Source organism: Podarcis cretensis (genome assembly GCF_951804945.1).
Source record: "Podarcis cretensis genome assembly, chromosome: 16".
In the NCBI taxonomy this organism is placed as follows: domain Eukaryota; kingdom Metazoa; phylum Chordata; class Lepidosauria; order Squamata; family Lacertidae; genus Podarcis; species Podarcis cretensis.
The window spans coordinates 40959037-40986678 of NC_137186.1; the positions used below are offsets into that span (position 1 = coordinate 40959037).

At 44.2% G+C, this 27642-nt stretch overlaps 2 protein-coding genes across 3 annotated transcripts in view; one reads left to right on the forward strand and one right to left on the reverse strand.

Moving 5' to 3' along the window:
- The window catches only part of IFT81 (intraflagellar transport 81), a 49450-nt gene extending 43569 nt beyond the window's left edge, over positions 1-5881 (reverse strand). The window contains exons 1-3 of one of the 2 annotated variants that reach the window (XM_079957767.1): positions 5733-5881; positions 4864-5027; positions 3507-3610 (exon numbers count right to left, since the gene is read on the reverse strand). In XM_079957767.1, the coding sequence (XP_079813893.1) occupies positions 3507-3610; positions 4864-5007 (248 nt within the window). In that variant the 5' untranslated portion in view covers positions 5008-5027; positions 5733-5881. Of the gene's footprint in view, positions 1-3506; positions 3611-4863; positions 5028-5359; positions 5539-5732 lie in introns of those variants that run through there. The other variant, XM_079957768.1, reaches the window with a different exon arrangement.
- A 1098-nt stretch (positions 5882-6979) lies between these two features.
- Positions 6980-25986, forward strand: P2RX7 (purinergic receptor P2X 7). Its single transcript, XM_079957782.1, has 13 exons — positions 6980-7600; positions 11195-11327; positions 12058-12129; positions 13324-13396; positions 14487-14583; positions 15260-15340; positions 17119-17248; positions 17698-17834; positions 19407-19500; positions 21066-21131; positions 21242-21358; positions 22509-22607; positions 25016-25986. The coding sequence occupies exons 1-13, from the start codon at positions 7476-7478 to the stop codon at positions 25523-25525; spliced, it is 1734 nt and encodes a 577-aa protein (XP_079813908.1). The 5' UTR covers positions 6980-7475; the 3' UTR covers positions 25526-25986.
- The last annotated feature ends 1656 nt before the right edge of the window (positions 25987-27642 follow it).

Here is a 27642-nt window from a genome sequence, read left to right on the forward strand (position 1 = left end):
TGAGTCACTGCTCTGGATAATTCAATCACTGTGAGAGCAAAGATGCAATATAATTTTCTGCCTTTAAAGCAGGCTGATGCCTCTCTGCACAAGTTGCTGCTCCCGGCTGGCCTCCTTCCATTAAAGAGTCATGCTAAAGCAGTGACTCAGCAGACACACAGAAGTGTGGCCTTTCTCTGTGAGAGCACATAGGAAGCTATCTTACATTAGGCCCTGTTATTCATCCATCTTGCCTGGTACTGTCTATTCTAACAGGCAGTGGCTTTCTCAGGAGAAGATTGAAACTGAAATTGAAATACTTTATTGTCACTTCTACAACTTGTATACAGTGAGATTACACGAGCACCCCCCACTCAGCTCTCTTAGTCTTAATTCCCCTAGTTTACTGACGCACACCCACCAAACCAGAAAGTCAGTTGCCCTGTTGTTATCTTTTCATTCAGCAGCCTAACAGCCCACGGATAGAAGCTGTTCTTTACTCTGTTGGTGTGACTAAACATGCTTCTATATCTTCTGCCTGAGGGCAGGAGATCAAGAAAGTGCCGGCCAGGGTGTGAATCATCCCTGAGAATTTTCCTCATGCTACCTGATGATACCAGGAGCTGAAACTAAGGTCTTCTGCATGCAACTAATGTGCTCCAGCACTGTTAGCAGGCATAAGTGTTTAGGGTGTCCCTGTTTTTAATTCAGAAAAGGAGTGTTCCTCATTAATCAGAAATTTGAGAAATTATGTCTGACTGCAATCCTAAAACACATTTGTTTGTTTGTTCAAATCAATTTATATACAGTCGTACCTTGGTTCACCTTGCGACTCAAATGTTTTGGCTTCCGAATGCCTCAAACCCAGAAGTGAGTGTTCCAGTTTGCGAACGTTCTTTGGAACCCGAACATCCAATGTGGTTTCCGCAGCTTCCGATTGAGTGCAGGAAGCTCCTGCAGCCAATCGGAAGCCACACCTTGGTTTACAAACGTTTTCGGAAGTCAAACGGACTTCCGGAACGGATTCTGTTCGAGAAACTAGGTACGACTGTACTACTATTTATTTGGAATCGCAAAGTAGTTCACATTTAAAATATACAACAAACCAAAAGTATATAACATGAAACACAAAGTATATAACAGCAAAATAAAACCATAAAATCACTGAAAACCTTACAACAGCAGGAAGTTAAAATTTCCGTAGACTGTACTTATGAGATCAAATCCAGCTAAACACATCCTCAAGACAGCAAAAATAAATAAATAAATAAATAAATAAATAAATAAATAAATAAATTCAAGAACTGGAGAAACTGAAGCAATTATGAAGACTTAGGAACCTCCAGAGAAAGGGTGAGAGGACACCTTTACAAGGTCACTGTTCCTTGGGCTGGGACGCGGGTGGCACTGTGGGTGGCACCACCAAGCCTCGTGGGCTTGCCAATCTTAAGGTTGGCAGTTTGAATCTGCACAACGGGGTGAGCTCCCTTTGCTCTGTCCCAGCTCCTGGCAACCTAGCATACCAGTGCAAGTAGATGCATAGGTACTGCTGTGGCAGGAAAGTAAATGGCGTTTCCATGCGTTCTGGCACTTGTCACGGTGTTCTGTGCACCAGAAGTGGTTTAGTCATACCGGCCACAGGATCTGCAAAGCAAACTTTGCAAAGATGAACACTGTACCACATAGTCAAATTCGACTGGACCATCCAGGGGTCCCTTATCCTGTTCCTTGGGCATTGCCCATCAATATAAGAGGTGCTCTGTCAAGTATATGGGCCCTGAGCCATTTAGGGTTTTATAAGTCAATGACAACACCTTAAACCGGGCTCAGGAGTTAATAACTCAGCCAGGGCAGAACAAAACTCTGAATTGGCATATCACTCTGCAACCAAAGTAGCAGCATTCTGCAGTAACTGTAAGTTCCAAACTATCTTCAACACAAGCTCTTGGAAGCATGCACCACTGACCATCGCAAGACTTAATTCAGAGTAAAATGCTTAGACGTGGGCTTTTAACCTACTATAGTACTGCTCCTTTACCTTTACCTTTACCTTTAGTACTGCTCCAAAAAGATCTGCAACTACAGAACAGTGGTAAGAACAAACCTCCACAAATTTTCTTAAGCAGCACGATAAACTTTTTAGCTTATAGATTTCAAAATTTGCAAAATTTCAAATTTTATTAAACCGTGAGAAGGAAAGAAGAATACCAGGGAAGGATTCATTTATTAAATTTTATATTTTGCTCTCCAATCCATTAGCAGGGCAGCTTAAGTAAAAATAAAACACACACACATACACACAAACTAGAAAGAGCAATTTCATAAAAGCAGCAGAAAAATAAAATGGATAATAAGGAAAGAGGTGCATAAGAACGTGTAGTAAAGAGTAAGTATTATGGGTTGGTCTGCGGCATGTTCAGGGAAACTGCAGGCCACTTGAGGTCAAGCCTTTCCAACTCTTCCATCCAGCCCCTTCTAGGCTCCTATTACGGTAATTTGGCCCAGCTTGCTTCTGACCCTATCCCAAGTCCACTTCTGCCTTGATTACTTCTCCCATCTTAGTCCATTCCACACAAAGTCACACGCACATCACCTCAGCCACCACCCACCTTCTCTGAAAAAATTCTACATTTCCTGCAAAGCAGCTTTGTTTCTGTGCTACCAGTGTTTAGTCCTTACTGCTCCCTTCTCAAAGCCCTATCCTCCTCACTTTTGCCTGTCATGGGACACAGGCAATCAAGCTCTGAGCGGCAGCCACCAAATTGTAATCTAAATGCATCATAGTCGCATCCATGAGTGTTGGGACCTGCTTTTTTGTATCAAATAGCCACACCATGAATGAGTCTGATATTATCATTCCCCTGGAATCATGCAAATGTGAAGAGAGGGCCTCTGCACCAGATCCATCATTTGACTGGCTGCCAAAGGCAAGCCGTTTGTCCCACACATGGATGTAAGCTGGCATTTAGTAAGATTATACTAGGGAGCACTATATTTTTCTTGCTCATTTGAATCTGCATTTTCTATTTTAGAATGTAAACCTACAGGGTAGGGGACCTGACACACAATAAACATTAATGTAATAGCACCCTCTAGTGCCCAGTATCAGGAAAAGACGCTACTGAATAAACAAGGAATATAGCAACAAAGAGCAACTTACAACACATCATAAATATTTGAAAGACAACTAGACATATTTTCCAGAGGCTTGCAGCCTCTGGAAAGTTAACAGAAAGCACACCTTCAGGGACTCCACATTCAGTGTGGACTATTCTAAATTCAACTTTATACCTAACTTTTAAGCAATTGACAGTGCTCCCTGAAACACATTCACTCTTAAAGTGGAGATGTCTCAAGGATTGGATGATAAGAAACAAATTTAGTACAAATAGGCAAACAAGTCAAAGCTATGCTCCCGTAAGTGACAAGATGAATTGATTATATGTTAATTCTATGTCTTTTTACAGGTTCAGATAGCTTCAACAGTGGCTGTACTGTACAACTATCAACAGGACATAAATACTTACAAGTCACTGGTGCCTCCTGGAGGTTTATATTTAAGAATGCCAAGAAGGCTCAACATCCGTTTAGCCGTCTGCTCTGGAAGCTCTTCTCTAATGTCAACAACTTGCTGAAAATTTTTAAAATAACCAAGGCATAATAAACAAGACAAGCTTCATTTCACAAGTAAAGCAAAGAAGAATGGATTTTAATTAACGATTAGTGCACTGTTGAATCTCCTAAGTGAGGTGTTGCACATATAACTAGGCAGGTTTCATCCAGGCCACTATCATCTTCCATGCCACAAAACTTTGCAACTCAATTCCCCCTCCCCAAGTTTCAGGCAGGCAGGCAGGCTGGCTCTGACCTTTTCATTTTTTATGTGCCCAGAGTGTTTATCCATTAATTTGTGGCTGCATACATTTTAAAAAGGTAAGCATTTCAATGCAATGTTGTTCTGGAAGTTATTGGGGGGTCATGGCGATATCATGGGGGACTGGTCAGTCACGCCTAGAAACAGAAGGCAGGTCAAATCAGAGCGCCAGACCCAGCAACAAGATAGTGGTGGCCACCAACCTGGATGGCTCTTCAAGGGGATTAGACAAATTCATGGAGGATAAAGGTATAATGATACCTATATTACTTCTAGTATCAGAGGTGGTGTGCCTTCAAGTATCAGTTGCAGGAGAACACAAGAGAGAAATGGCTAGTGCACCCAAGTTCTGTTTGGGGGCTTTCTATAGGAATCTGTTTGCCACTAAGAGAAAAGAATGCTGGAATAAACATGCCATAGGCAATCAAATCTGTTTAATAAGCTGAAACAGGAAAAGTGCCCCTTCGCTCTTCCCTTCTTGGTGTGCTACAGTAAGCCAGGAAGTCTTCAGTTAACTGTAGCTTCCCATTATTGGAAACTATGATTAGCAAGTTCAGAATAGGTCTTAAACCACAGTCTGAAGTTGGTTTAAGATCCTGGTTTGTTCTGAATCTGGGGTAGTATTCAACCAAGTTTTACTCTTTGTTGAATAAACCCATTGAGTAAACCCACTGAAATTAATGAAGATGACTAAGTTAGGTCCAATAATCAGTGCCATCCATTGCATTGGCGAGAGAATTAGCAGCTGCAGAAAAATTGCTACCCCATCCTTGGGAGAAAGAACACTCAGGGTCGCCATTTGCCTTGGAATCGCAGAGCCAATGGGAAACACACTTTGTCTGGCCCCTTCCACCAGCCTGACAACTTGAGGTACACGTTTTATTATAATTTACTGCAAGCCACCTTGAGGATCGTTTGATATGAAGGCAGGATATAAACCTTTGAGACAAATTATTAATCAACAAGTTTCTTGACACCTGTAGTTCAACATCTTAATTTTCCATCTTTACCTTTGGGTCAATCTCTCCCAGAACATCATTTAGCAGCTGTAACAGCTGCATTGACTCCAATGAGTCAAATGTGATTAAATTGAAGTTCTTCTTAAAGGGCTCCTTGTTGAGCTTCTCAACAATAAATTTTAGCTGGTCACTCATAGTGGCACTCTTGGAGCTATCTGCAGAAGAGACAAAGCAGCATCATGAAACACGAGTCAAAAAAATCATTGCAAAAACATTTTAAAAAAATTAAAACCTCAGACAGGTGGTTGTGAAGGTGTTGCATTCTGCTTCTATTGTAGGTTTGACAGATGAAATATTTGTGTGTTGCAGCAGTCTACCTCTAGAGAGCAAGATGAACAAAAAACTGCCCTGATGCAAATGCAATAAAAAAACACAGTAATCAGCCTACTATACCAAGGGAAAATTCACATTCACGTTGAAGGGTGTCCCCTTTACCCACCCACGGGGGAAAGGCCCAACTCTGCTGCAGCCTGTTTGTTATGCAGACCTCTCTTCCTCTCCCTTTCTTGTCAGAGTGTTGGCTGCAAGCCCCGTCTCTCCACGTTTGCTTCTACGGCACTGAGCTTTCCAAAGGGAATAAAACGGTAACAGATCCCATCTCCTGGGGCCCCTCCTACTATCACAGGCAGGAACCGCGCGCCCGCCCCTTCCTGAAGGGGGAGATTCGCCCCGCCAGAGGCCAGAGCGATTCCCCCAAGTCAAACTGGAGCAAGCGGGGGTTGCCATGGCGACCCTTGCCTTGTTTCCTCCGGGTCCTTCCCCCTCCCGGACCGCCCTTCTCCAAAGGGATTAGCCAGTCTTTCCCCACACCGCTCTTTTCTCCCACAAACACCCCCAGGTTTCCCCCCCCCCCCCACTACCTCAACCCCTCGCCCGAAACGCCCCCTCTAAATTGCCACCTCTTCCCCGCCTCTTCGTGCCGGGGCCCTTGGTAACGGTTGCTAGGGTACCGTTGCTGCCAAGGAGGAGGAGGAGGAGGCAGTTCCGCTCACGTGACCAAAATGGCGGCAGCGTGGACGGAAAAGAACCAAGACGCGCGCCTACGGCTTGAGGACACGCCCCCAGCCCCGACGACAATGAGACGGGGGCTGCGACGGGAGCGTGCGACTGCGGCTGCGCGAGGCGAAGGAGGCGGGAAGCGGGAGAAAGAGATTAGTATCTGCCGGGTGGTTGGCGCTCAGTCTGCGCCGCGGAGGGCGAGAGGAAATTATTATTAGGGGGCGGCATTTATCGTGCAGCAGCAGCCCTCCTTCCCTGCTGCCGCACGATAAATGCCGCCCCCTAATAATAATAATAATAATAATAATAATAATAATAATAATAATGGGGAAGGAGCGGGGTGGTGTTATTTATTGCTTCCAGCTATAAATCTCAAGGCGGTTTACACCAAATGTCACAGTCAAAATAGAATTGGTAGGAACACCACTTCTACTTAGCACTTCAATAACAGTAAGGTTTGCAATGACAATAATAATAATAAATTCAGTTTATATATCGCCCTTTGTCAAAAGATCCCAAATAATAACAAAAACAGAAATAACAAGGGTATTTCTTGCCTTAAAGGGAAAGGGACCCCTGACCATTAGGTCCAGTCGTGACCAACTCTGGGGTTGCGGTGCTCATCTTGCTTTACTGGCCAAGCTTCTGGGTCATGTGGCCAGCAGGACTAAGCCGCTTCTGGCAAACCAGAGCAGCACACAGAAACGCCGTTTACCTTCCCGCCGGAGCAGTACCTATTTATCTACTTGCACTTTGACGTGCTTTTGAACTGCTAGGTTGGCAGGAATTTCTTGCCTCGGTGTGCAATTGTTGCCTCTCAAGGTCCTGCCAGAGCCTTGTGCCTCCTTCCTAAAGCCCAGTGCCTTGCTTAGTTGGCTTTGGGAAGGTAGCGCGAGGAGGTGGGGGTCGTCCAGTTTGGGCCTCCACCCCCCAACAAGGCAGTAAAGTGCTCTTGCAGCCCACTTGGTATGGAAAGTTGGACTACCCTGAACAGTTTGAATACGGAAATGAGAAAAATGCTGCTGCTATTGTTTTAAATAGCTGGACTGGAGGGAGGAAGGAAGGAAGGAAGGAAGGAAGGGTGAGGAGGTGAAAATGGCTGTGTGTGGCTATAAACAGATCTGCCAACACTCCAGAAGTTGCAGAAGTCTTCTAATCTGCATTCATTTTGATTTGTTTGTGGTGAAGTTATACAATGATATTTACCTGATTTGCTTGTGGGGTGTTTATTCATCTTCCTGTTAATAATTTGTCTGTCCCCCACTTTTCAATGTGTTTCCCCATTAATTTCCTAACTGCAAAAAAGTGTTTGTGTGTTAAGTGCATTGGTTGCCCCAAGGCCACAGAGCATTTTAATCTATTTTAATTGTGCAAACCTACACTTGAATCCCTCCCACAAAATAACAGTCTGGAGGTGATTGCACAGCAGCTGAATTATAGCTCATGTGACTATTTTGATTTATCTTAACTTCCCTGCATGGCTTTCTTACTGTGCCTTTAAGTGGGGTGGTTTTGGTTTGTGAGTGTGTGGGTGGCCAGAAACACCAGCGGCAGTGCTGTCTGAGAGTGTGCAGTTTGTAAGAGGCTTTTTTTGTTCCTCCGCCATGGCCGGGTGCTGCAGCTTGAAGAATGTTTGTGAATATGAAACTAACAAGGTTGTGCGCATTCAGAGTGTCTACTACGGGAGCCTCAAGTGGGCCATCCATTCTGTCGTCTTCATGTATGTCTGGTAAGTGGAACAGGAAAAGTTCAGATACGGCAACAGGGAAAACAAACGGGGAAAGTTGGGAGCCTTGGAAAGAGCTCTCCAGCGAAATCCATGGGATTTACATCTCTAGCTGTTGATAAGGAAGGCTGGGGTGGAATTGTGCAAATTGCTCTGTCTGCTTGGATCAGTTAAACTATATCCAAGAGTTGTTTTAGTAGTTCCATCTATTGTCTGAAAGTTAGTAAAGCTGGTAAAAATGTTAGCGACAGTTTATAAGATACTGCTTTAACAAAAGCATGTTAAATGTATAAATTTAATCACTATTGTCAGTGATACCACATTCCCCACCTTGCACTCAAATCTCACCTGTGACTCCTAGTAGCTGTCAGCAGGCAACAGCAGTCATGATTCGTTTTAGATACAGACGCTTATGGTATGAGGGCTAAACTGTCTCAGGAATGTGCAGGACAAGAGAAGCCTGTTGCTTATTTCAGTAAGAGCCTGAAAACCGTAGAGAGAAACTTCTGCACTTCTAGGAAAGAACTCCCGGCAGTTGTAAAGTTCATAGGACATTTTCATTATTATCTGTATGGTAGGAAATTTGTGGTGAGGACTGACCATTCTTCCTTACAGTGGCTATTTTGGTTCAAAAACCTGGGGCCAGCTCTGGCTGGCTGGCTAAACCAGGTGAGGGTAGTCAATGGGTCTCAAACCCTTGGTGAATGAGGGACTTTGCCTGCATGCAGAGACAGGCTCCGGCGGATGGAGCAGATGCACGTGCCGTTTCTGCACATTCTATAGAAGGAAGTGAGGGGCAGATGGGGCTCGTCCACCTGGGAAGGGAGCCCATCTAGGAGAAGGAAACTCCTAAGCCTCTGCTGCCTTGTGGGACATCTTTGGGAGATGAAAAGGCTCAGGAGTAAATGCTACACAAATCCAGAGTGTCAAGCTTTATTTTTTCCTTAACTGAGCCTTGTACACCTCCTTCCGGCAAGTGCTGCATCCAAGTTGGTGTCAAATGTATTGCTCTGCTTTCCTTTGGACCACATGAACGAGGCTAAGAGGTGGGTCTTGTCGTCTGGCCAGCCTAGGACCTCCATACACATTGCGCAGGCTTGCGCCCCAGGAAGGTCACTTTGGTGCTGCTAACACAGTGGTTTAACTCTTCCCCCTGGAGGCGCACTCCATTGTCTCTCCTCCATTGTTTCTTGAGACAGATGAATGCCAACAAGAAGATACCACATTATTTATACAGGGCTTTAAAGTGTTCAAAGCAGCTCACATGTAATAATGTTATCTTTAGAACAACAACAACCTTATAAGATAGGCTGCTAATGCAGTCTTAGGCTATGTTAACAGATGTTTGATGCCTGGGTCATGGGAAGTAATGGCTCTGCTTCTGTTCTGCACTGATCAAGCTCCAGTCCTGGGTGCCACATTTTAGGAAGGACAATTGGAGCATGCAAATTGGAGCATGCCCAAAGGAGGTTTGGGGGTTCTGGAAATCCCCATAGTACAATGAACAGTTGAAAGACCTAAGTATGTTTAGTTTAAAGAGGAGAAGATGAAGGAGAGACATGATAGCACTATTCAAAGGTCTGAAGAACTGTTATGTGGAACATGGAGCAGGTTTGCTCTCTGTTGCTCCAAAAGGAAAGAAAAAACAATTTGTGGAAATTGTTAGGGAATAAGATTTCAGCTAAAAAGGAGGTGTTTTTGAAGGTGAAGTCCAGCCAACAGCGGAATAAGACTGCCTGTGGTCTCCCCTTCACTTGACAGCAAAGGACAGGAGAAGGGTGAATGGCCATTTGTCAGGGATGCTTTTGTTGCACCCTGCACAGCAGAACCTGCACAGAGCAGGGTGTGGGTCTAGTTGAACCCCTACTGTCCCAACTCTTATTGTTATTACTACTGCACTTTCCTCTTATCACAGACACGGGATGAATGGACTAAACTGGACTGAGAGAGAACAATTTTACCAAATATTGAGCCCCACCTGCCACTGTCATATTACTTTAAGCAGGCATGGTCCCCCCTCCCCCAAATCATGGGAACTGTAGTTTATCAAGGGTGCTAAGAGTTCCCCTCACAGAGCTACAGTTCCCAGAGTGGTACTCAGTGGTACTGGTTACCCAGGGAATTGTAGGTCTGTGAGTGGGTCAGTGCCCTTGACAAACTACACTTCCCAGTGTTCTTTGGCTGGGGGGAGCTATGACTGCTTAAATTACTATGACACTGCTTTAAATGTATAGTGCAGATGGGGCCAAAGATTCAGGCAGGGATTGTCTGATCTTATAGCTCCATCTTGGACCTTAGGTCATATCCACACCATATATTCAAAGCACATGGCCTTCCCCCAATGAATCCTGGGGACTGCAGTTTGTTAAGGGTGCTGGAAATGTGCTTTAAATGTACAAGTAAACACATCGGATTTAACTTTGCCAGCTTGCTGATCTCTGCACAGCCCGATCCAATGCATGCTTATGCAGAAGTAAAGTTCCACTGAGTTCACTGGGATTTACTCCCTATTAAGTGTGCATAGGATTGCAGTTGAGAGTGCACAACTGCTGCAAGAGTAAGTCACACTGAAATCAGTGTAACGTGTAGGACAACAGAAAAAACCTACTAAACTGGTCTTCTAAACCTGTGCTATTTGGATTTTGTTTTTACAGCAAGAGAACTTAAGGGGAAGGACTTTATTGTTTATTTATCACTGAAGTAGAAAGCTTTGCATTTGCAACAACAGCTGGTATATAGTCTTACATAGTAACCTCTAAATCATTTTAATCAGTGAAACAGAACTGTAGTAACTGAGGTTAGGATCACACAGCCTTGGAAATAAAGACCCCACAGCTGGGAATTTTTTTCCTGCTTGCATTGAAAAGTACTGCATTAAACTGATCTAGACATATTAATGTAGATTTGTTTCTGAGCATATAACTTGTGGCATTCTGAGTCCTAAGAGAAGAGCCTTCTTTCAGACAAGCACAGCTTTGTAAGTTTGGTGTGTGACCTTCTTTCCCACCCACGCATCTGATGAATGCCGTGATGTACAACCAGCTACTCTTAAAGAGACACTCTCAGTGTAGTAAATAGAGTGGTGGGTCTGTGTTGCTTCATGGCAAGAATAACAAGTGGTGAAGCTGTGGCCCTCCAGATGTTGATGGACTGCAAATCCCATCAGTCCCAGACAGGGTGGCCAATGGCCCGAGGTGATGAGAGTTGGAGTCCAACATCTGGAGGGCCCACAGATCTGCCATGCCTGCTGTGTGTGTGTCGCAGGTAAGGGTTTTTTAAAAGACACATCGCACACACAAAGCGTACATTATGTTATAAAATTACCATTAAAAAAAAAAAAAGATGGGACAGAACTCCTGTAACTTGGAAGCATTCATTGGCAGGTGAATTTTCATAGTGGTACAGGAACTGAGAAATTGACTCATCCTTCCACTTGCCCATCTCTTTAGCGCACCTGGTCATCAAAATGGCACAATTTATTTCTAACCCTCTGTGGGCAGTATCTTGCTCTGGGTTTGCATAATACAGGGCAGTGCTGTAGCATGGGGGGGGGGCGCAGGGACACCACCTCAAACCCTTTCCATTGTGTCTCTCCAGTGTTGTCCTTATTGCTGACAGACGCTATCAGAAAAAGGACTCCGTCATCAGCTCAGTGCACACAAAAGTGAAAGGGATTTCTCAGACGGAAGCAAGGATCTGGGACACAGTGGAGTACACTCTCCCTATCCAGGTATGTCTCAACTCCTTGACCAGGGAGCAACCTGCTTTTCAGTGACCTGAGTGACTGCTTTTCGGCTTTGGGATATAAAGCAGAGGTTGGGCACACCTTGAGTGTACATTACAAACCCTGCCTGGAGATTCTGGGAACTGAACCTGGAACCTTTCTGAACACAAAACAGGAGCTCTGTCACTAAGCCACAGCCGTTCTCCAAAGGATCACTGGACTATGGCCCTTCAGCAACATGGGGGGGGGCAAAGGTTCACCACACCTGGTATAGGGGAAAGACTGTAGGTCAGTCTCCCACATCTTCATGTAGGGCACAGTGACGCCCATTTGAAACCTTGGAGAGCCATTGCCATTCAGCATAAGGCAGCATTCTATGTTTCCTTAGGCAGATGGCAGTTCAGCCTGTGCTTGAATACCTTCAGTGAAAAAAACGCTTCCATGTTCTGAGGCAGACATCTTCCACTGTCAAACCATCTTCTCCCATCCCCAATTCTGTTTTACTTTGTTGAACGTTCATCTACAAAAAAGAGGATAACTCCATAGCTCTTGATCCTGATGGTTTATGATATTTTGCTTGGTCACTAATAAATGTATTGCCTTCTTTAAAACTGTGTGGCTTTGGGGTTTGTGGCTTTTGATCCCCCCCCCATGGAACAATCTTTTGAAGAGATCCGCTTTTAACCCCCTTTGATCAGTTGTTCTTTCTCTTTTGCCTCCTTTTTTGTGTATGCAGGGAATAAATTCATTCTTTGTGCTAACCAATATCATCAAGACAGAGAACCAAGTCCAGGGACTTTGCCCTGAGGTAACTCAATTTTGTGAGTGATGTTATTATCTGTGTGGAGAGGGAAATAAGCCATATTCTGTAACGGAAGGCTTTTTAATTAGTGTCTCATTGCTATGGTGATCCTACATCATCAGGTGCTGATTCATCTTTCCCATCACAACCTTGTTAGATTTCAGAGAAACAAAAAACCTGCAACAACTAGTCCAGAATTTGTTCTTTGCATTCTCTGTTTAAGCTTGAATCTTTTTGGCAACTGGCAAGATACATTCAGGGCTGCATTTTGTTCTGCACATTTCGTAAGTTTTCTGTTCAGGCATGAAATCTGGTAACTGGTGTAGCAGGTTTCAGCAGCCCAAGGATCTAAGATTTCATTTTAGAAAAATGAAATGACATTCCTACTCCTTATGACCAGGAAGATAGAAATATGCAGTTTCAAGTGATGTTGAGCAGGGCTTAATGGAACCTAGTGCTTTGGTATAGCTCTTTACCCCACAGCTATTGGTCCCCAATCCTCAAGTCCTGCTCTTCTTTAATGATGGCATTGTTGTTGTTGTTGTTGTTGTTGTTGTTGTTAGTTTCATCCTTCACCCTAAGGTCCCATGGTACATTACAAAAAACAATATAGAAAACAGTTTAAAACAACCTACTATCAGGAAAATAAGGTGTACTGTAAATATATACACCTCAAGTGGTAGACAAAGGAAAGAAATGCTTTCTCCAGGGAGGCTGGCCTGGTGTCGTTATTACATATCTTGAGGCTCCCAGCAAAAACATTCCTCTTCTCCCAGGCCTTTAGCTAATTGAACAATCTAGGGCCTTTTAAACTGGGGGCTATTGTTTTTGTTTGTTACTGTGTTGTATATTTTTGTATTTTTATATTGTAAACTGCCCTGTGATCCTCAGTTGAAGGGCGGTATAGAAATTTAATAAATAATACAAATAAAAAGAAAAATGGCCTTGCTGAGAGTGAGACAGACTAAAGTAGGACAGCATACAACCAAGCCTGGGAACTGTAGTTTGTCAAGGGTGCTTGGAATTGTAGGGGTAAACTACAGTTTCCAGGATTCTTTGGAGGAAGCCATGTGTTTTAAACATGCAGTGTGTTGACAGCCAGGGCTCTGGCTCCTGTAGGTGTGGTCTGAAATGAATATGCAACGCTAGAAATTAAAACACATATTTTATGTTTACTTTCCCCCCTTTCCTTTTTCTCAGTTTCCCCTTGCCAAAGCTGTTTGCTCTACCGACAAGAGCTGTATGAAAGGTCGTATGGACCCTCAGATTAATGGTATGTGGGTTTAGTGTTTGTAATATGATGCAGAAAAAAGTAAAAGAAAAGCTATTGCTTTTTAAATTTTCATTTTCAAAGTTTAATTTACAAAGTTCAACAAATTTTACAGCCAACAATAATGAAACTTTACTGCAACAGCAACTTAAACTTGAGGTGACTATGACTGCATACCTTATGATAAAATGTTCAGTTTACTTGTCACTTGATTAAGAAAGGCTAATTGGTTAAGGATACGGGGCTACCACATTTAATTGGTACGGCCACGCTGTGTGATGCGCCAAAAAGCAGATTAAAGGCCCATAAATGGGATTTGTCCAAGACATGTGAAATTATGCAGGTTTTTTGCCATACATTCAGTGTGTAAATCACATTCAAAGGAGCTGCCACGAAGATTTCTTTAGGGCAGGGATTTTAAACTGGGGTTCCTTACTGTCCCTGACAATGAGGTAAGACTGCCATTTCTTTACCTCACAGATTTATAGTCAAAAGATCTGGAAACACTGGGAGTTATGTAACTTCACATGCATTTTTAAAAAGAATTCATTAGACATCCACTTGCCTTTAACATATTTTATATCAGCCTTCCATATGTTCTATCAGCCCCTATGAAAAATGGGAGATTTGTGAAGGCTACTTTACTGATGATATCTGATTGCCACCTGCCTGTCAATTTTAACCTACTTTGGATCCAGTTTTGCCTACAACAGGATTATAAACACACACACACACACATACACATGACAGACAGATTTCTTACAAACCACATACCGTAAGCTTCAAATCCTGGTGTTTCATGGGCAGTGTCAAATTTCCTGTGGGTGGCAAAGAAGGCCCGAAAACAGCTTGTGACGTGTCCCAGAGATTGCCCTTGGTGTGGAGTTTGTGTGAATAGTGGCTGCTTGCTATGACATCTGGATTTGTATTCTGCTATTCTGTGCCATAATTTTTTCCTTACCTGTAATGATCCTAATCTGTGTCTATGAAAACAAATCAGTTTAAAAGCTCTGGTATTTTTAGTGAAAACAAAAGCCTCAACCAGCAACAAGGTTATATTCCATAAATGAAAGCTGATTTCTGCTCTCTACAGGAATTCAGACCGGCAAGTGTGTGAACTACAACACAACCATCAAAACATGTGAAGTCGCAGCTTGGTGCCCCGTGGAGTCAATTAAAAAGGCTCCAGAGTAAGACAGTTTTTTTATAGCAGTCTGTGCACCCTTTTACTGTGAGGAGGAGGGACCTCAGGCTGGGGCTGCCTGGCCCTTGGTACTCTCCCCAGGCCTCACGGGCTCTGGGTCACCCCCTGGTTGACTTTGGTTCAAATGTGCAGGTTTCCCACCTGCAACAGGTGTGCCACTGTGAGAACAGGATGCTGGAGCAGGTGAGCCAGTGGCCTGATCCAGCAGCCTCTTATCTCTGATCGTTCCTCTTGCTTGCTTAGGTGAGAGAGATGTGTGAATATTTGCAGAAACTCTCCTACCACACGGGTAAAATTTATATCCATTGCCTCACCTACTTTTGCTTCTTGCTCTGCTCACCACTGACATATGGCCCCTGGGATGTTGCCCAGTAGGGAATGCAGCCCTCGGGTTCAAGCTCCCCCCCCCCCTTTACTATATTCAGCATGTGCGCCCCTGACACTGTCTCATTCCTGCTGATACTGATAAAAGTCACTCAAATATATTTACAGAAACAGCTAGGAATCCCATCCACAGACCCTGGGGCTTCCCCCCCCCCCAATTCAGCTTCCAATGCATCACAGCTTTCCAGCTAATACTATCATTAAACTATATGATGATATTGAATAAATGGGACCTTATTTTTTGAGATCTTTCATCCTTGTCTGGGGTCTCATTTTAGGCCTGCCATTCTGAGAAGTGCTGAAAACTTCACTGTGCTGATAAAAAACAACATTCACTTCCCGAAATTTAATTATACGAAGTAAGTGCAGACATGTGTTTCAACTGCCCTCATTTCTGGAAAATTGCTTTTACTGTTACTGCCTCTGGAGCAATGTTGGGGTGCCTGTTTAAAATTGTGCTTGTGTGACTTGCTAGAGCCATCTCTAGGGCCCATTTGCCCCCATCTTGTTTGCATGGTTTACGTGATGGAGCTGTGGGCTCATTCACACTGCTCCAGTTCTCCTGCTGAGCTCCTTCCCTAGCCCAAGTAGAATCTGCAAACCACTAGCCTGCCCCAGCTTACTGTTGCTGCCAAACCAATGTTTATGGTTTGTTTTGCTCCAAGCAAGGCACAGTGGCTAAGCAAAGAACAAAACCTGGTTTCATGCTTCCTGCGTCTGATTCCGACCAGGAGTAGGAGGCATTTGAGGAGGATGACTTGGATGGCCGGGGTGGGGAGAAAATGATGCCGCACAGCCCTGTTGATGATTCCTCCTCTCTGTGCTCAGACACACAACAAGGCGGGAGTCCTGGGGGCTGCTCCTTCCCTGCGAGCAAAGAATAAGGAGGGCTCTGGGGCACAACTTGGTCTGACAAAGCAAGAGGATTCAGAGGGGCAGATGGGTCAAGCGTTGTTTCTCACACAGAGGCAGCACATTAATAAAAAAAGAGGAAATTGTCCTCCCCCCGCCCCATTCCCACAGGGACAGTTGTTATTTCAAGTAGCTGATCAGTTGCTGTCTTTGTTTGAAAACGTGGTGGGAAGGCAGGGAAACTCATTGAAGCAAGTTTACAGCTCCTGGGCTGTCGTGGAACCCTTACTACTAATTTCAGACTCCTGGTCCTTGACTCTTGCTAATGAACTGTTACAGATAGGTAGCCGTGTTGGTCTGCCATAGTCAAAACAAAATGTATCTGAAGAAGTGTACATGCACACGAAAGCTCATACCAAGAACTAACTTAGTTGGTCTTTAAGGTGCTACTGGAAGGAATTTTTTTATTTTGTTTTGAACTTATTGCTGTTACTCTTTTGCCTTGTCAGAGCGCCTGGACCAGGCTCTGCTCTTTATTAGCCACTGAGTTTGTATTGTTAGACCACTATAATAAAAACCCACTTCTTCACTTTCAAGCAAAGAAACCTGTTAACTGGTTTTGAGTGGGAGCCAGGACACTTGGCTTCAGATCATGGGTTGCTGGGAACAAAACAAACCATGGATGTTGGCTTGGACATCATGCTAAGATAAAGCACATGGTTTGCTGCCTGTGCCATGAGAGTGGTTGGGCAATGTGTAGTAGCACTTGCATGCATGGTAAGCCATGGATTATGGCTTACCACGATGTCTGAACATAGCCACTGCCTCTAAAAGTTACATTCACCACTATCCTACTCCAGGCTAAACTGCACAATATGTAGCTTTTTGAAATTCACAAAAATTACTAGCCTGCAAACATTTTTTGCCAAGTGGCCTGTGCTTCCATATAGGCTGCAAATGAGGAGAAATTATTTCAGTTGCAGCCAGCACAGGCTACTGCCTCTTAGCAGACTAGTAAAACTTTTTGCAGGCTAGTAACTTTTGTGGGTTTATTCACAAAGCTGATGACATATTGTGTAGTTTTGGCCTCCAGTAGAGTTGTGGTACTGTAGATACAGTGGTACTATAAGAAAAGCATAATAAAACTGTTCTGATAGAAATTTTCCCCAGCTCTTTTTAATTTTCTTATAAACACTGGGCGAAGTCAGCCCAGCTACCATAAACAATTCATTTTGTGTTGCCTGCAAAATTAAAACAACACTACTTTCCCTCCCATTCTCTGCAGAAGAAACATTTCCCCGGATTTTAATATTTCCTGCACATACAACAAGAACACTGCTCCGCATTGTCCAATTTTCCGGCTGGGAGATATTCTCCGAGCATCAGGGGAGAACTTCTCTGAGGTGGCTGTTCAGGTCTGTGTCATCTGCTTTGGCTATAGAAGGCTTGTCTGCTCACTTGGCTGTGTGCAGCCTATACCTTTGAAACACATTCAAAGCAAATCCTTTCTCGCAAAGAATTCTGGGCACTCTAGTTTACCCACTTAGAGAGTTACCATTCCCAACAATCCTTAACAAGCCACAGTACCCAGAATCAAGTTACAGTACCCAGAATCCTTTGAGGGAAAGGAAGTTCTTCATATGCACTTTAAAGTGCAAGCTGAATTATTTCTCCCTTCCTTTTGATAAACTTTCAGTCTGTGAAGAGACGGTTGGGAAGCCGATTGGCATAAGAACCAAATATTTATTTCTATTGCAAGGTCTGATCCACTGCTCACTTTCACCAGCTTGGGAGCACAACGGTGTCTACCCCTGCTGATGATCAGCCCCGTGTTAAAAGTATTCATCTTACTCTCTCTCCCAAGGGTGGCATCGTGGGCATCGAAATTAACTGGGACTGCAACTTGGACAAGTGGCTTCACCGCTGCGAACCCAAATATGGTTTCCGGCGTCTGGATGACAAAAAAACAAATGAAGCCTTGTACCCTGGAAACAATTTTAGGTATTTTTTTTGGAATTTTAGGTAAAACCTGCTTTTGAAGACTTTGCTGTGTTGCAGCCACCCCCAACCTGGTGCCCTCTAGGTGTTCTAGCAGTCCTAGCAGTCCTAGCCAGAAGCTGGGTGCAGAATTGAACACTTTACTTGTTTACCCTTCCCCCCCCCCAATACTCTTAAATATTTCTAGTTTCTAGGTCTCATGGCTGCAAAGGTTTGAAAGGGCACAGGTGATGCCAGAGAGGGGCTGAAATGGGCTCTCCCCATGCCACAACAAGATAGGGTTTCAGTTTCCTACATTGTTTTTTGTTTTCCCAAAACTAGCAGCAGAGAAACCTATCCCAAACAAGATAAATGTGTGCAGATTTGCTTGACTTGCATGCATTTTTAAAACATTGATTTCCCCTCCCTCTTATAATGTGCATTTTGAAATGGGCTTATTTGGGGATTTCAGTGATTTGGCAATTCTGAAAAACCAAAGGCTTTCCACACCAAAGTCATCTGCCACCTACCGTAGTCATGCTGATAAAGCACACAGGATGTCTCCCCGCCTCATGACAGTCCCTTTGCTGATTGCTGCTACACTGCCCCACTTCCCCTTTTACTCACAATTTGGTGCTAGAGAGTGGAGCCAATCCTGGCCTGCACTGTAGGCTGAGAGAGGGGGGATCACTGGGAGGCTGCACTCCAGATTCCCAGGAAAAACAGGGCAGCAAGGGGGAAACCAGTGTGGTTCCATTGGCCATAGAAGAAGCAGCTGCAGGGAGTTTCCTTAAAACTTTCTTTTAAACCTTCTTCTGACTGCCAATTTTCACTGGACCAGAGAGCTGGAAAGAAGTGTGCTCTTGTCCCATCCATAACTTGAGAATGAGGGCTGCTGGAGTGGGTGGTAGGTAGGTGTGTCCTCATATGACAGTCTATTGCAGCTTTCCCACGCCTGATGCTCTCTAGGGCAAAATGGCTCGCTTTGAGGGGAGTTTTACCAGGTCAGGGAAGGCTGGTCTTTAGGAGATTTATATATCCTGCTTACAAAATGGGTGATTTTGTGGGTCTTGCACAGGATATTCCCTTGATGATTTGCACCCCATGTTTCCATGACATTCTAAATCCAGACATCAGAATGGGCTCCTTGCTTTGGGGACGGGAAGTTTCCCATGGGGAATCCAAAATAACTTTGCCAGAAGCATCAACAGAAGCTTAACTCCGTCCTTCCCAGTAAAGCATGCCTGAAGCAGTGACTGGCGATCCCACAACGGAAAATCAAAGTTCATTTATGCTGTGAGGAGAAAAGCAGCTAGTACAAGGCAGGGCGGTAATCCGATGACTCACCAGAGTTTGCTGTACTGTGAGCGGAGAACTTGCCTAACAGAGTACGAAAAGCCAAATTGCAATGGCCTTTGTGTTCTTTGGGGTTCTGGGGTCTGATAATGAGTGTGATGGGGGTTGCAAGTTCCACACAGGTGTGTTGTGTGAGGAAGGAAGCCATCTCCCAGCGATCTTTGGCGTCCAGGCCAATGCTCACATCATCCAAACTGCTCTTACAATACCTTGTCCAACTGTGTTGTTTGGTCCTTGCAGATTTGCAAAGTATTACAAGCAGGCTGGCGGGAAGGAGGAGAGAACTCTGATCAAAGCCTATGGCATTCGCTTCGACATCCTCGTGTTCGGCATGGTAAAAGGAAACTCCTCCTGAGTTCCTGTTGTTGGTTTTCGATCATGTCAGAGAAATGGGAATTTGAAGGCCAGATTATGCATGACATCATTGGCAATTGCATGATTTAAAAAATATTATTTGTATGCAGTGCTTTTTTTTTCTAAAAGAAAATGTTTAGGGGTACTCTCATTTTGACTCAAGAAAACCACCATTTTATAGTTCAAATCGGGAAAAATAAATACAGTCAGACCTCGGGTTACAGACGCTTCAGGTTGTGCATTTTCAGGTTGTGTACCCGGAAATACCGGAATGGGTTACTTCCGGGTTTCGGTGCCCACACATGCGCAGAAGCACTATATCGCGCTTTGTGCATGCGCAGAAGCGCCGAATCGCGACCCGCACATGAGCAGACGCGGCGCTGCGGGTTCCGAACGTGCCTCCCGCACGGATCACATTCACTGTACAGTAAATGGACAAAAGTACAAAGATGCACAAAATGTTTAGGGGTATGGGTACCCCTTTGTCCCCCCCCAGAAAAAAGCACTGTTTGTATGTGAATAGCAGGCAGTGGAAGCCTGGTCTGGACCAGCGTTGTGGGGAGAGGGCTTAAGCTTTTGCCATCTGTGTCTATTTTCATGGGAAGGAAAGCTAGTAGGAAGCAGTTTATCCACCATTTGGGTTTCCTTTGGTATGTATTAAATTTTAAAAAAATTGGGTTGGGAGAATTGAGGGTCCTCCTAACATGGATATAAAATCTGAAGAGCTGCTCGGTTTTTCTTGCCACAGCAGCAGAATTGTCATTTCCTCAAAAGGGGAAAACACAAACTGATCTTGAGATTGCTGTATGCTGCAATAATGTGTGGAACATTATTACTCTGGAAAAAGGTCATGCTCACAACGTGCTCTTTGGCAAAACTTTTGTCACCTTTATAAGCCATTCTGACATGGAGTATTCGCCACCATTGCATCCTCTTCATGCTGTGCGATGCTGATGGTTCTTTTGTCAGCAATGGCTGCCTCCTTTCTGCTTGCAGGCATGTGGATGGAATCAGTTCCCTGTAAGGGACAGAAGAGCCAGACACCAAATTCATAGATACTTTTATGTATTCTGAATATGCAGCATGTCCAAGAACTTCACATCTTGAATTTTTCTCTGTTTATGTTTGTTTGTGTACCATTTCATTGTTGCATAGAAACAAACATTTATTTTTAAAAAAGGAAAAGAATTGGCAGAAGTGGGCTAGATGGACCTGAGGAAGCAGTTTCTTGTGCTCATATTTGACACTTTGGATGCCACTATTTTTTTTATTATTTTATTCACCTTACTTGAATTTATACCAGTTTAATTTCTAACTTGAAACAGTGTAGCTTGTTTGTATTTTGCAGTTTTGTGCCCTGGTTCAGTGCTCTCTCCTCATCCTTTTTCTAGAAGCAGGCCTGACTCAGTCTATGAAACAGATGCTGAGGCTTCCCCATTCTCAGAGAAAAGGGGTGAAAATCAATGACTGTCTTTTAGAAAACAACAACAATAATCTCTTTTGTTCTCTGTTTCCTTGTCTTCCAACCCTGACCCCCCACCAAAGGCTGGACGGTTTGATTTCTTTGAGCTCTTGGTATATATTGGTTCCGCACTCTCCTATTTTGGCCTGGTAAGAGACTGTTTTATATCCCTTGTCATTTGGTTGGTGGATGATTTCAGCACAAATTGCTTCAATTAAGAAAAATGAATCAGCATTCTCTTGGATTTTCTTCTTCACAGGCACAGTTTGTAGTTGATTTTCTCATTACTTCATATTCATGCCGTTGCTTCAAGTACAACCCAGTGAAAGAATATTACATCAAGAAAAAGTGTGAGATGGTGCCGGGACCAAGATGGGTAAGAAATGCAATTACCATATTTTTCGCCCCATAGGGCGCACCGGCCCTTAGGGCGCACCTAGTTTTTTGGGGGGGAATAAAGAAAAAAAATTTCTTTTCCCCCCAGGCCTGAGCCTGAGCTTCCCCTGACCCCAGCCCCCAGAACAGGCTGCTATCCACAAGCCTAGGGAGCCCGGTGGGAAGTCGCGCCAGGCTCCCAAGGGTTGCAGAGAGCTTCCTGAAGCCTGGAGAGCGAGAGGGGTCGGTGCGCACCGACCCCTCTCGCTCTCCAGGCTTCAGTGAAAGCCTGCATTCACCCCATAGGACGCACACACATTTCCCCTTCATTTTTGGAGGGGGAAAAGTGCGTCCTATAGGGCGAAAAATACGGTAATTGCAACATCCTGCAGCCACTTATGGATATAGCTAGGGAATTCACCTTACTGCAAGAAAAGAAATGCTGGATTTGGACATCACACTAAACTGTGGTTTAGTGAGATATGAGTGTGCCTTGTCTCCCCTTGTCCTACTCTCTTCACCTCCGACACAGCTGAGAGGGGAGTTTTTTGAGGTTTTGCTTCTGCTTTTGGTTAACCACCAGACTTGGAACTGTAGCTACCATAAACTATAGTTAGTTTAAAATAGCCATTCTCTGAAACCAAGAACTGAAGTTGGCTTGTTTGAAATCAGTCGTAGTTAAGGTAATCCGCAGAATCTAGTTTTCTGTGTGTTGTTGACTAGCCAAGTAAATGACTGCAGTTAGATGGTCAAACAAAGCATGGTTAAGGAAGGGGGCTGGGTTCACGTTTAGTTCCAAGCCATAGTTAAAACCAACCAAGGTTCAGAAGCTGACAACAAAGCCTGACATCTGATCATGGTTGTTGACAGTAAATATACCATAGTTTTGGGTTTGACTGCCAAACAAACCATGGCCAATCCAACAATAAACTATGGATAAGTATTAAGTGTGAACAGGACACTGTGTAACAGCTCCACTCTTACTGCTTAGTTGTAAAATGATAATTTGGAAAGGTCCAAACAAGCCATAGTGGTAAGTGTAAGATTCAAACAAATTGCTGCCTGTCCTCATCTTCTATTGTTAATACATCTGAAATAACAAGTTTATCAACTTGGGTTGATAAAATGTCTTTGTTTATTTTGTTGGGCAGACTCTACTTTATGTGACTTTTGTTGATGAGCCACACATCTTTATGATTGACAAATTTTTGAGGACAAGCCTACAGAAGGTTAAAGGCGAGGTTATTCACGTGAGTTGGGGTCTTCCTTTTTATATGTGTGTACCTCTCTGCCTGTGCCTACATACAGATTTGTGAGCAGGTGAAACGTTTTCAGAGGCTTCAAGAGGGTTGGCTAGCCTACGCCAACCTGGTGCCCTCCAGATGCTTCACACAACAACTCCCATCAGTCAGTCCCTTGCTGGTTGGGGCTGATGGAAGCTATATTTGAAAACATCTGGAGAGCACCAGCTAGGGGAAGGCTGCGCTAAACCATAGTTTAGCCTTGGCAAGCCTTGAACTTGTACACGCTTTCCTTCTCTAGTGTGCCTGTGAGGGGGAGACAGAAACCTCCCACTTTGGATTATTCTTTGTTTTAAACATCTGTACAGAAATACATTTTTGTGTGTGTGAGTGTACAAACACACACACACGTGCTTAATTCCTGTATATAACTATTGCATAAAAACAAAACATAATAGTCAAACAATATTGGTTACATGAGCAATCAAGAAAAACAAAGGAATTATATATACCAAGTATGTTAACTCAATCTTTCCATTGTTTCCAGAATCTATAAGGTTGAATATTCCTGAGTACATATCACAAAACTGCTCCATTAAATAAATAAATAAATAAATAAATAAATAAATAAATAAATAAACTCCCCATGTTCTTACTATATTTATTAATTTAACATGAGTTATTTACTATATATACTATCTAATCTTCCAAAGTTGGAATCACTTCCATTTTAGATTAATTCCCATTTGCCATGTTGTCTAAACACAGACAAGCTGCATTAATATTGACTATGGTTAGTTGAAATAAGCCAACCTCAAACCACTGTTTATGAAACTGGTCTGTTTCAACTAACTGCAGTTATGATTAACCACAGATTTGGGTGATACATTAAACAGGGCGCACAAACCTGAGGCTCACTCTGGCTCATTCTGAACAATTCTAAAACAATGGTTTAGTGTTATGTTCCAACTCAACCGGTATGGTAGAGCCTTCAGTGCCCTGGCTCATGTGTCATATTAAGCAAAACCATGGCTAAGCATGAATGAACAGGTGTGCAGATACAAAGAGGAAAAAATTCTGGTCACTTTACTCCTCTGGCAGCAAGACCAGGGGAGGACTGAAGCAACCACAACACACACACACCCATGCACTTGTGCACTCATTTATTCATGCTTAACCATGGTTTGACTTAACATTACATGCTACGTGGGCCATTGCCTGTGATGCACCTGTTTGGTCAGAGACTGGAGCAGGACTGAGGAAATGAATGTGTGTAACTTTGGCAATGGCTTCATCCTACAGCTTTCAATGTCTGATGTCCTAAGAACATAATGATAGCCCTGCTGGATCAGGCCAAAGCCCACCTAGTCCAGCCTATGGTCCTCACAACACTCCACCAGGTGCCTCTAGAGGAGACCTGCAAGACCCATCTCAAAAAGGATATGGCAGAGCTGGGGAAAGGCTGGGAAAGTGCAAAAAACCCAACCAGGGGTTTGGAATATCTTCCCTGGGGAGAAAGATTAAATGTGTGTTCATGTGTGTGTGCGTTCTTAGAGCCCTCCTTAGTGACACTGGCAAAATTAAAGAGCTGCTGTCTAGCATGGCTAAGCCTGTTATGTTCAATACAGCTAAGTTTGCGATAAGAGCTTTCCAATACAGCAATGCAGGAGTCTTTTGCCCAAAGTGGGACTCGAACTCACAGCCCTCAGAGTCTCATGCTCTGCCTACTGAGCTATATGCAGACACATATATGTATTATATATGCTTTATTACATGTGCTTTATTATACTTTTCTTAATAACTTTTTTTGCATGCTAAAATCCATTGGCTTACTCTTCTCTTTTTTTTGGTCTATTGTGGCGATCACACAGGGTCCCCAGAGGTTTCACCATCTATTCATCCCTGTGCCACCACTTTATTTCTTGCTGCCACCACCCAGGCCCTACCTGGGACAATACTGAGTCTAGTCATGGTTACATTGGAACATAAACTTCTGTTTATTTATTGTAGTTTAACAAGCGTGTGGTTTCATAAACGGTCTCAGTCAATTACAATCTTGGGCTGCCTATCCAGACCTATAACTTCCGCTACCTGCTCTCACTCACTAAACTACCTCTCAGATATTTACTCGTCTTCTAGCTCCTAACTGTTCCGGACTCTGCTTATTTCTCTACACTAACTCAACTTACCCACAGACTCTATCCCAATTCACTCCCATTCCAACCAACCACCCAACTCCCAACAAACTCCCCTTTCGCTCTTCCCAGAGCTGGTTTTATAGTCCCTCTGACTCCACCCCCTGGGTTCTGATTGGGTAACTCGTTTAATTAATTCACCTCCAGCACTCTCATATGTTAACGTCACATCTATAATCTGTATTTGGTTGACCAATAAATTTTGATTTGATTTGATTGCAGAGAAATACTGGTGATTTTATGCGTGCTGCCAAAATCCAGCTGCAACATCCGGATGAAGTTGTGTCTCTTCTTGGGGACTCTGAAGAGGTGCATCCCCTCCAGAGCCAAGGAGGACCTGCTGCTTCTTCTTCGTCTTCTTCTTCCTCCTGTGAGCGTCCTGCCTGGTGTAGCTGTGGGAAATGTCATCCAGCCAAGGGCTACTGGGAGCAGCTCTGTTGCCGAAGGAAGAATGGGGCCTGCATCACAACCTCCAATCTGTTTGAGCGCCTGGTCCTTTCCCGGCCGATGCTGAAGTTTGTCCTCCTCTACAAAGAGCCCTTGTTGGACCTGAATGGGGAGGCATGCAACAGGCAGTTTCGGCACTGCGCTTACAAGCAATACATTCACTGGCGCTTTGGGGAGGAGGACCTGGAAGAAAGGGCTCTGATCCCCAACTGCTGCAGGTGGAAAATCCGGGATGCTTTCCCCAGCGAGAACGGGGAATATGCTGGCTTTGTAAAGAAGGCCTAGAGGATTGTGGAGACTCTGCACTGTGGCTTTGGGGACAGAACAGATTCAGAGGGCGAGGCAGTGCCCCCTTTTACAAAAAAACAAACAAAACCCCACCTCTTCAACAATCCTGCCATCCTGTGCTTCTCATTCCAATTAATCAAAGTCAGCACTTGCAGAGCAGCATGGTATAGTGGTTAGAGTGATGGATGAGTTCAAATACCCAACCAGCCACGAAGTTCACACTGGATGACTTTGAGCCAGTCACCTTCTCTCAGCCTAATTTACCCCGCAGGGTTCTTGGGAGGATAAAATGATTGGGGAAGGAAGAACCACATATTCTGCAGCCCTGAATTCCTTGGACAAAGAGTGAGCTATAAATGCAATAAGCAAACGGGTTTGCTCCATATTTCTTCCTGGTTGACCCTTGAACTGAAAAGCCATTTGGCTTCTCCTCTTCCTCTTGGTAGCCTCTGCCAAAAGAGAGAAGAAGATGCTGATGAAAGCAGGTCACAGGTGAGAATAAAGCAGATTTTGGGAACCACAGGTCAAGCAAGGTGTCAGCCTCAGCCTCCCTAAATCTACAGTGGTACCTCGGGTTAGGAACTTAATTCGTTCCGGAGGTCCGTTCTTAACCTGAAACTGTTCTTAACCTGAGGTATCACTTTAGCTAATGGGGCCTCCCGCTGCCGCCCCACTGCCACTGTGTAATTTCTGTTCTCATCCTAAAGCAAAGTTCTTAACCTGAGGTACTATTTTTGGGTTAGCGGAGTCTGTAACCTGAAGCATCTGTAACCTGAGGTACCACTGTATTTTCTGAGAGCCAAACGAGATGTGACTTTGACACAGCCTCCCCCAGCCTGGTGCCCTCCAAATGATTCGGCCCACAAACCTTTTCTGGTTAGGGAGCATCGGAACTTCCTGGGGTCACCAGAATAGGGGAAGGCAGCTGTAATGACACAATAAGCAGCCACAGCTGGGTTTTTGAAAGCAAAATACCAGGCACGGGACCACATTGCAGAGGAAAAGGAAGTTTAGCCTTCCCACCCAGACAGAGATTCCCACCCTGTGTTCTGCAGTTATCCCTAGCTTTTTGTGTTGGTTGGGGAGAGTTAAACTTCTCCTTTCTGTGTGTTGCTTTTAGGGATTGCCAGCACGGTGCCCACGGATGCGTGTGCCCACCACTAAGTACCTCCTATGGTGTCCTCAAAAGGTCTCATGAAATATCTCCTAAGAAATGCACAAGAGGCTGTTCAGGACCTGTTTGTGCTGGCTTGAGCTCATCCACACTTCTCCTTGTCCAGTGCCTAGAAAGCATGGGGTCCAAGAGGTTTTCCACTTGTCCAAGCGATTTTTCGTTTGTGCTGCTGCTTTCCCTCTAGTGGGGCAGGAGAGCTGAAAATGATGCCAATATATTTCACATCTGGCAACCAATGTGCCCCTTGGGTTTCAGTTAATACATGAGTAGATGAGTCTAAAAAGCCTGGGACACAAATTTTCACAGCTCTCTGGTGGCTATAGTGACTCATTTACCAGAAGTAATGTACTGTTATAGTTTATAGCGTATAGGGAGACCCCCATACCCTAGAAATTAATAAATGCTAGGATTTTGATTATTTGAGATGTGAAGGGAGAAATACCAGCTGCAGAGGTATCCCTGGGCTGGCTTATGGAGACCAGCCTGGCTGGGTTAGTGAAGAGCAAATCTCTTAATATGACAAAAGGTGTTGAAGGGCCATCAGAGAGGAATCCTTTGGCCTGGGGAGTCAGATGTTACCCAGGTGGTGGGGTGGGTGTATTTCAGGTGACAGGAAAAGAGTTTTTTACTAAGGTTTTCTGGGAGGAAGAAAGGAGGGTTGAAAAGGTCCATCTTGAAGGCTGGCTGGGAGAGATCGCTTGGACTCCACGGCTGCACTGCTGTGAGGTACAAGTCACTCTTGAGATGATCATGCTGTAGGCTCTGGACTTTTTCCATGCAGACTGAAAGTGTAAACAGGTGAATAAACCATATTTCTTAAAGATACAAAAGCCTACGCCAGGGGTTGGCAAAAAAATTTAGCCACTGTCCCTCAGACCTTGTGGTGGGCTGGACAAGTGGCACTGGGGGGAGGGAGCTGGAAGAAGAGGCGAGGGGGGCA

Excerpts from the sequence above, each read along its gene's own strand:
- P2RX7 (XM_079957782.1), top strand. The coding sequence starts at position 7,476 with ATGGCCGGGTGCTGCAGCTTGAAGAATGTTTGTGAATATGAAACTAAC. Across the intron at positions 12,130-13,323 it reads TCCAGGGACTTTGCCCTGAG|TTTCCCCTTGCCAAAGCTGT; the intron begins GTAACTCAATTT and ends CCTTTTTCTCAG. Across the intron at positions 19,501-21,065 it reads ACATCCTCGTGTTCGGCATG|GCTGGACGGTTTGATTTCTT; the intron begins GTAAAAGGAAAC and ends CCCCCACCAAAG.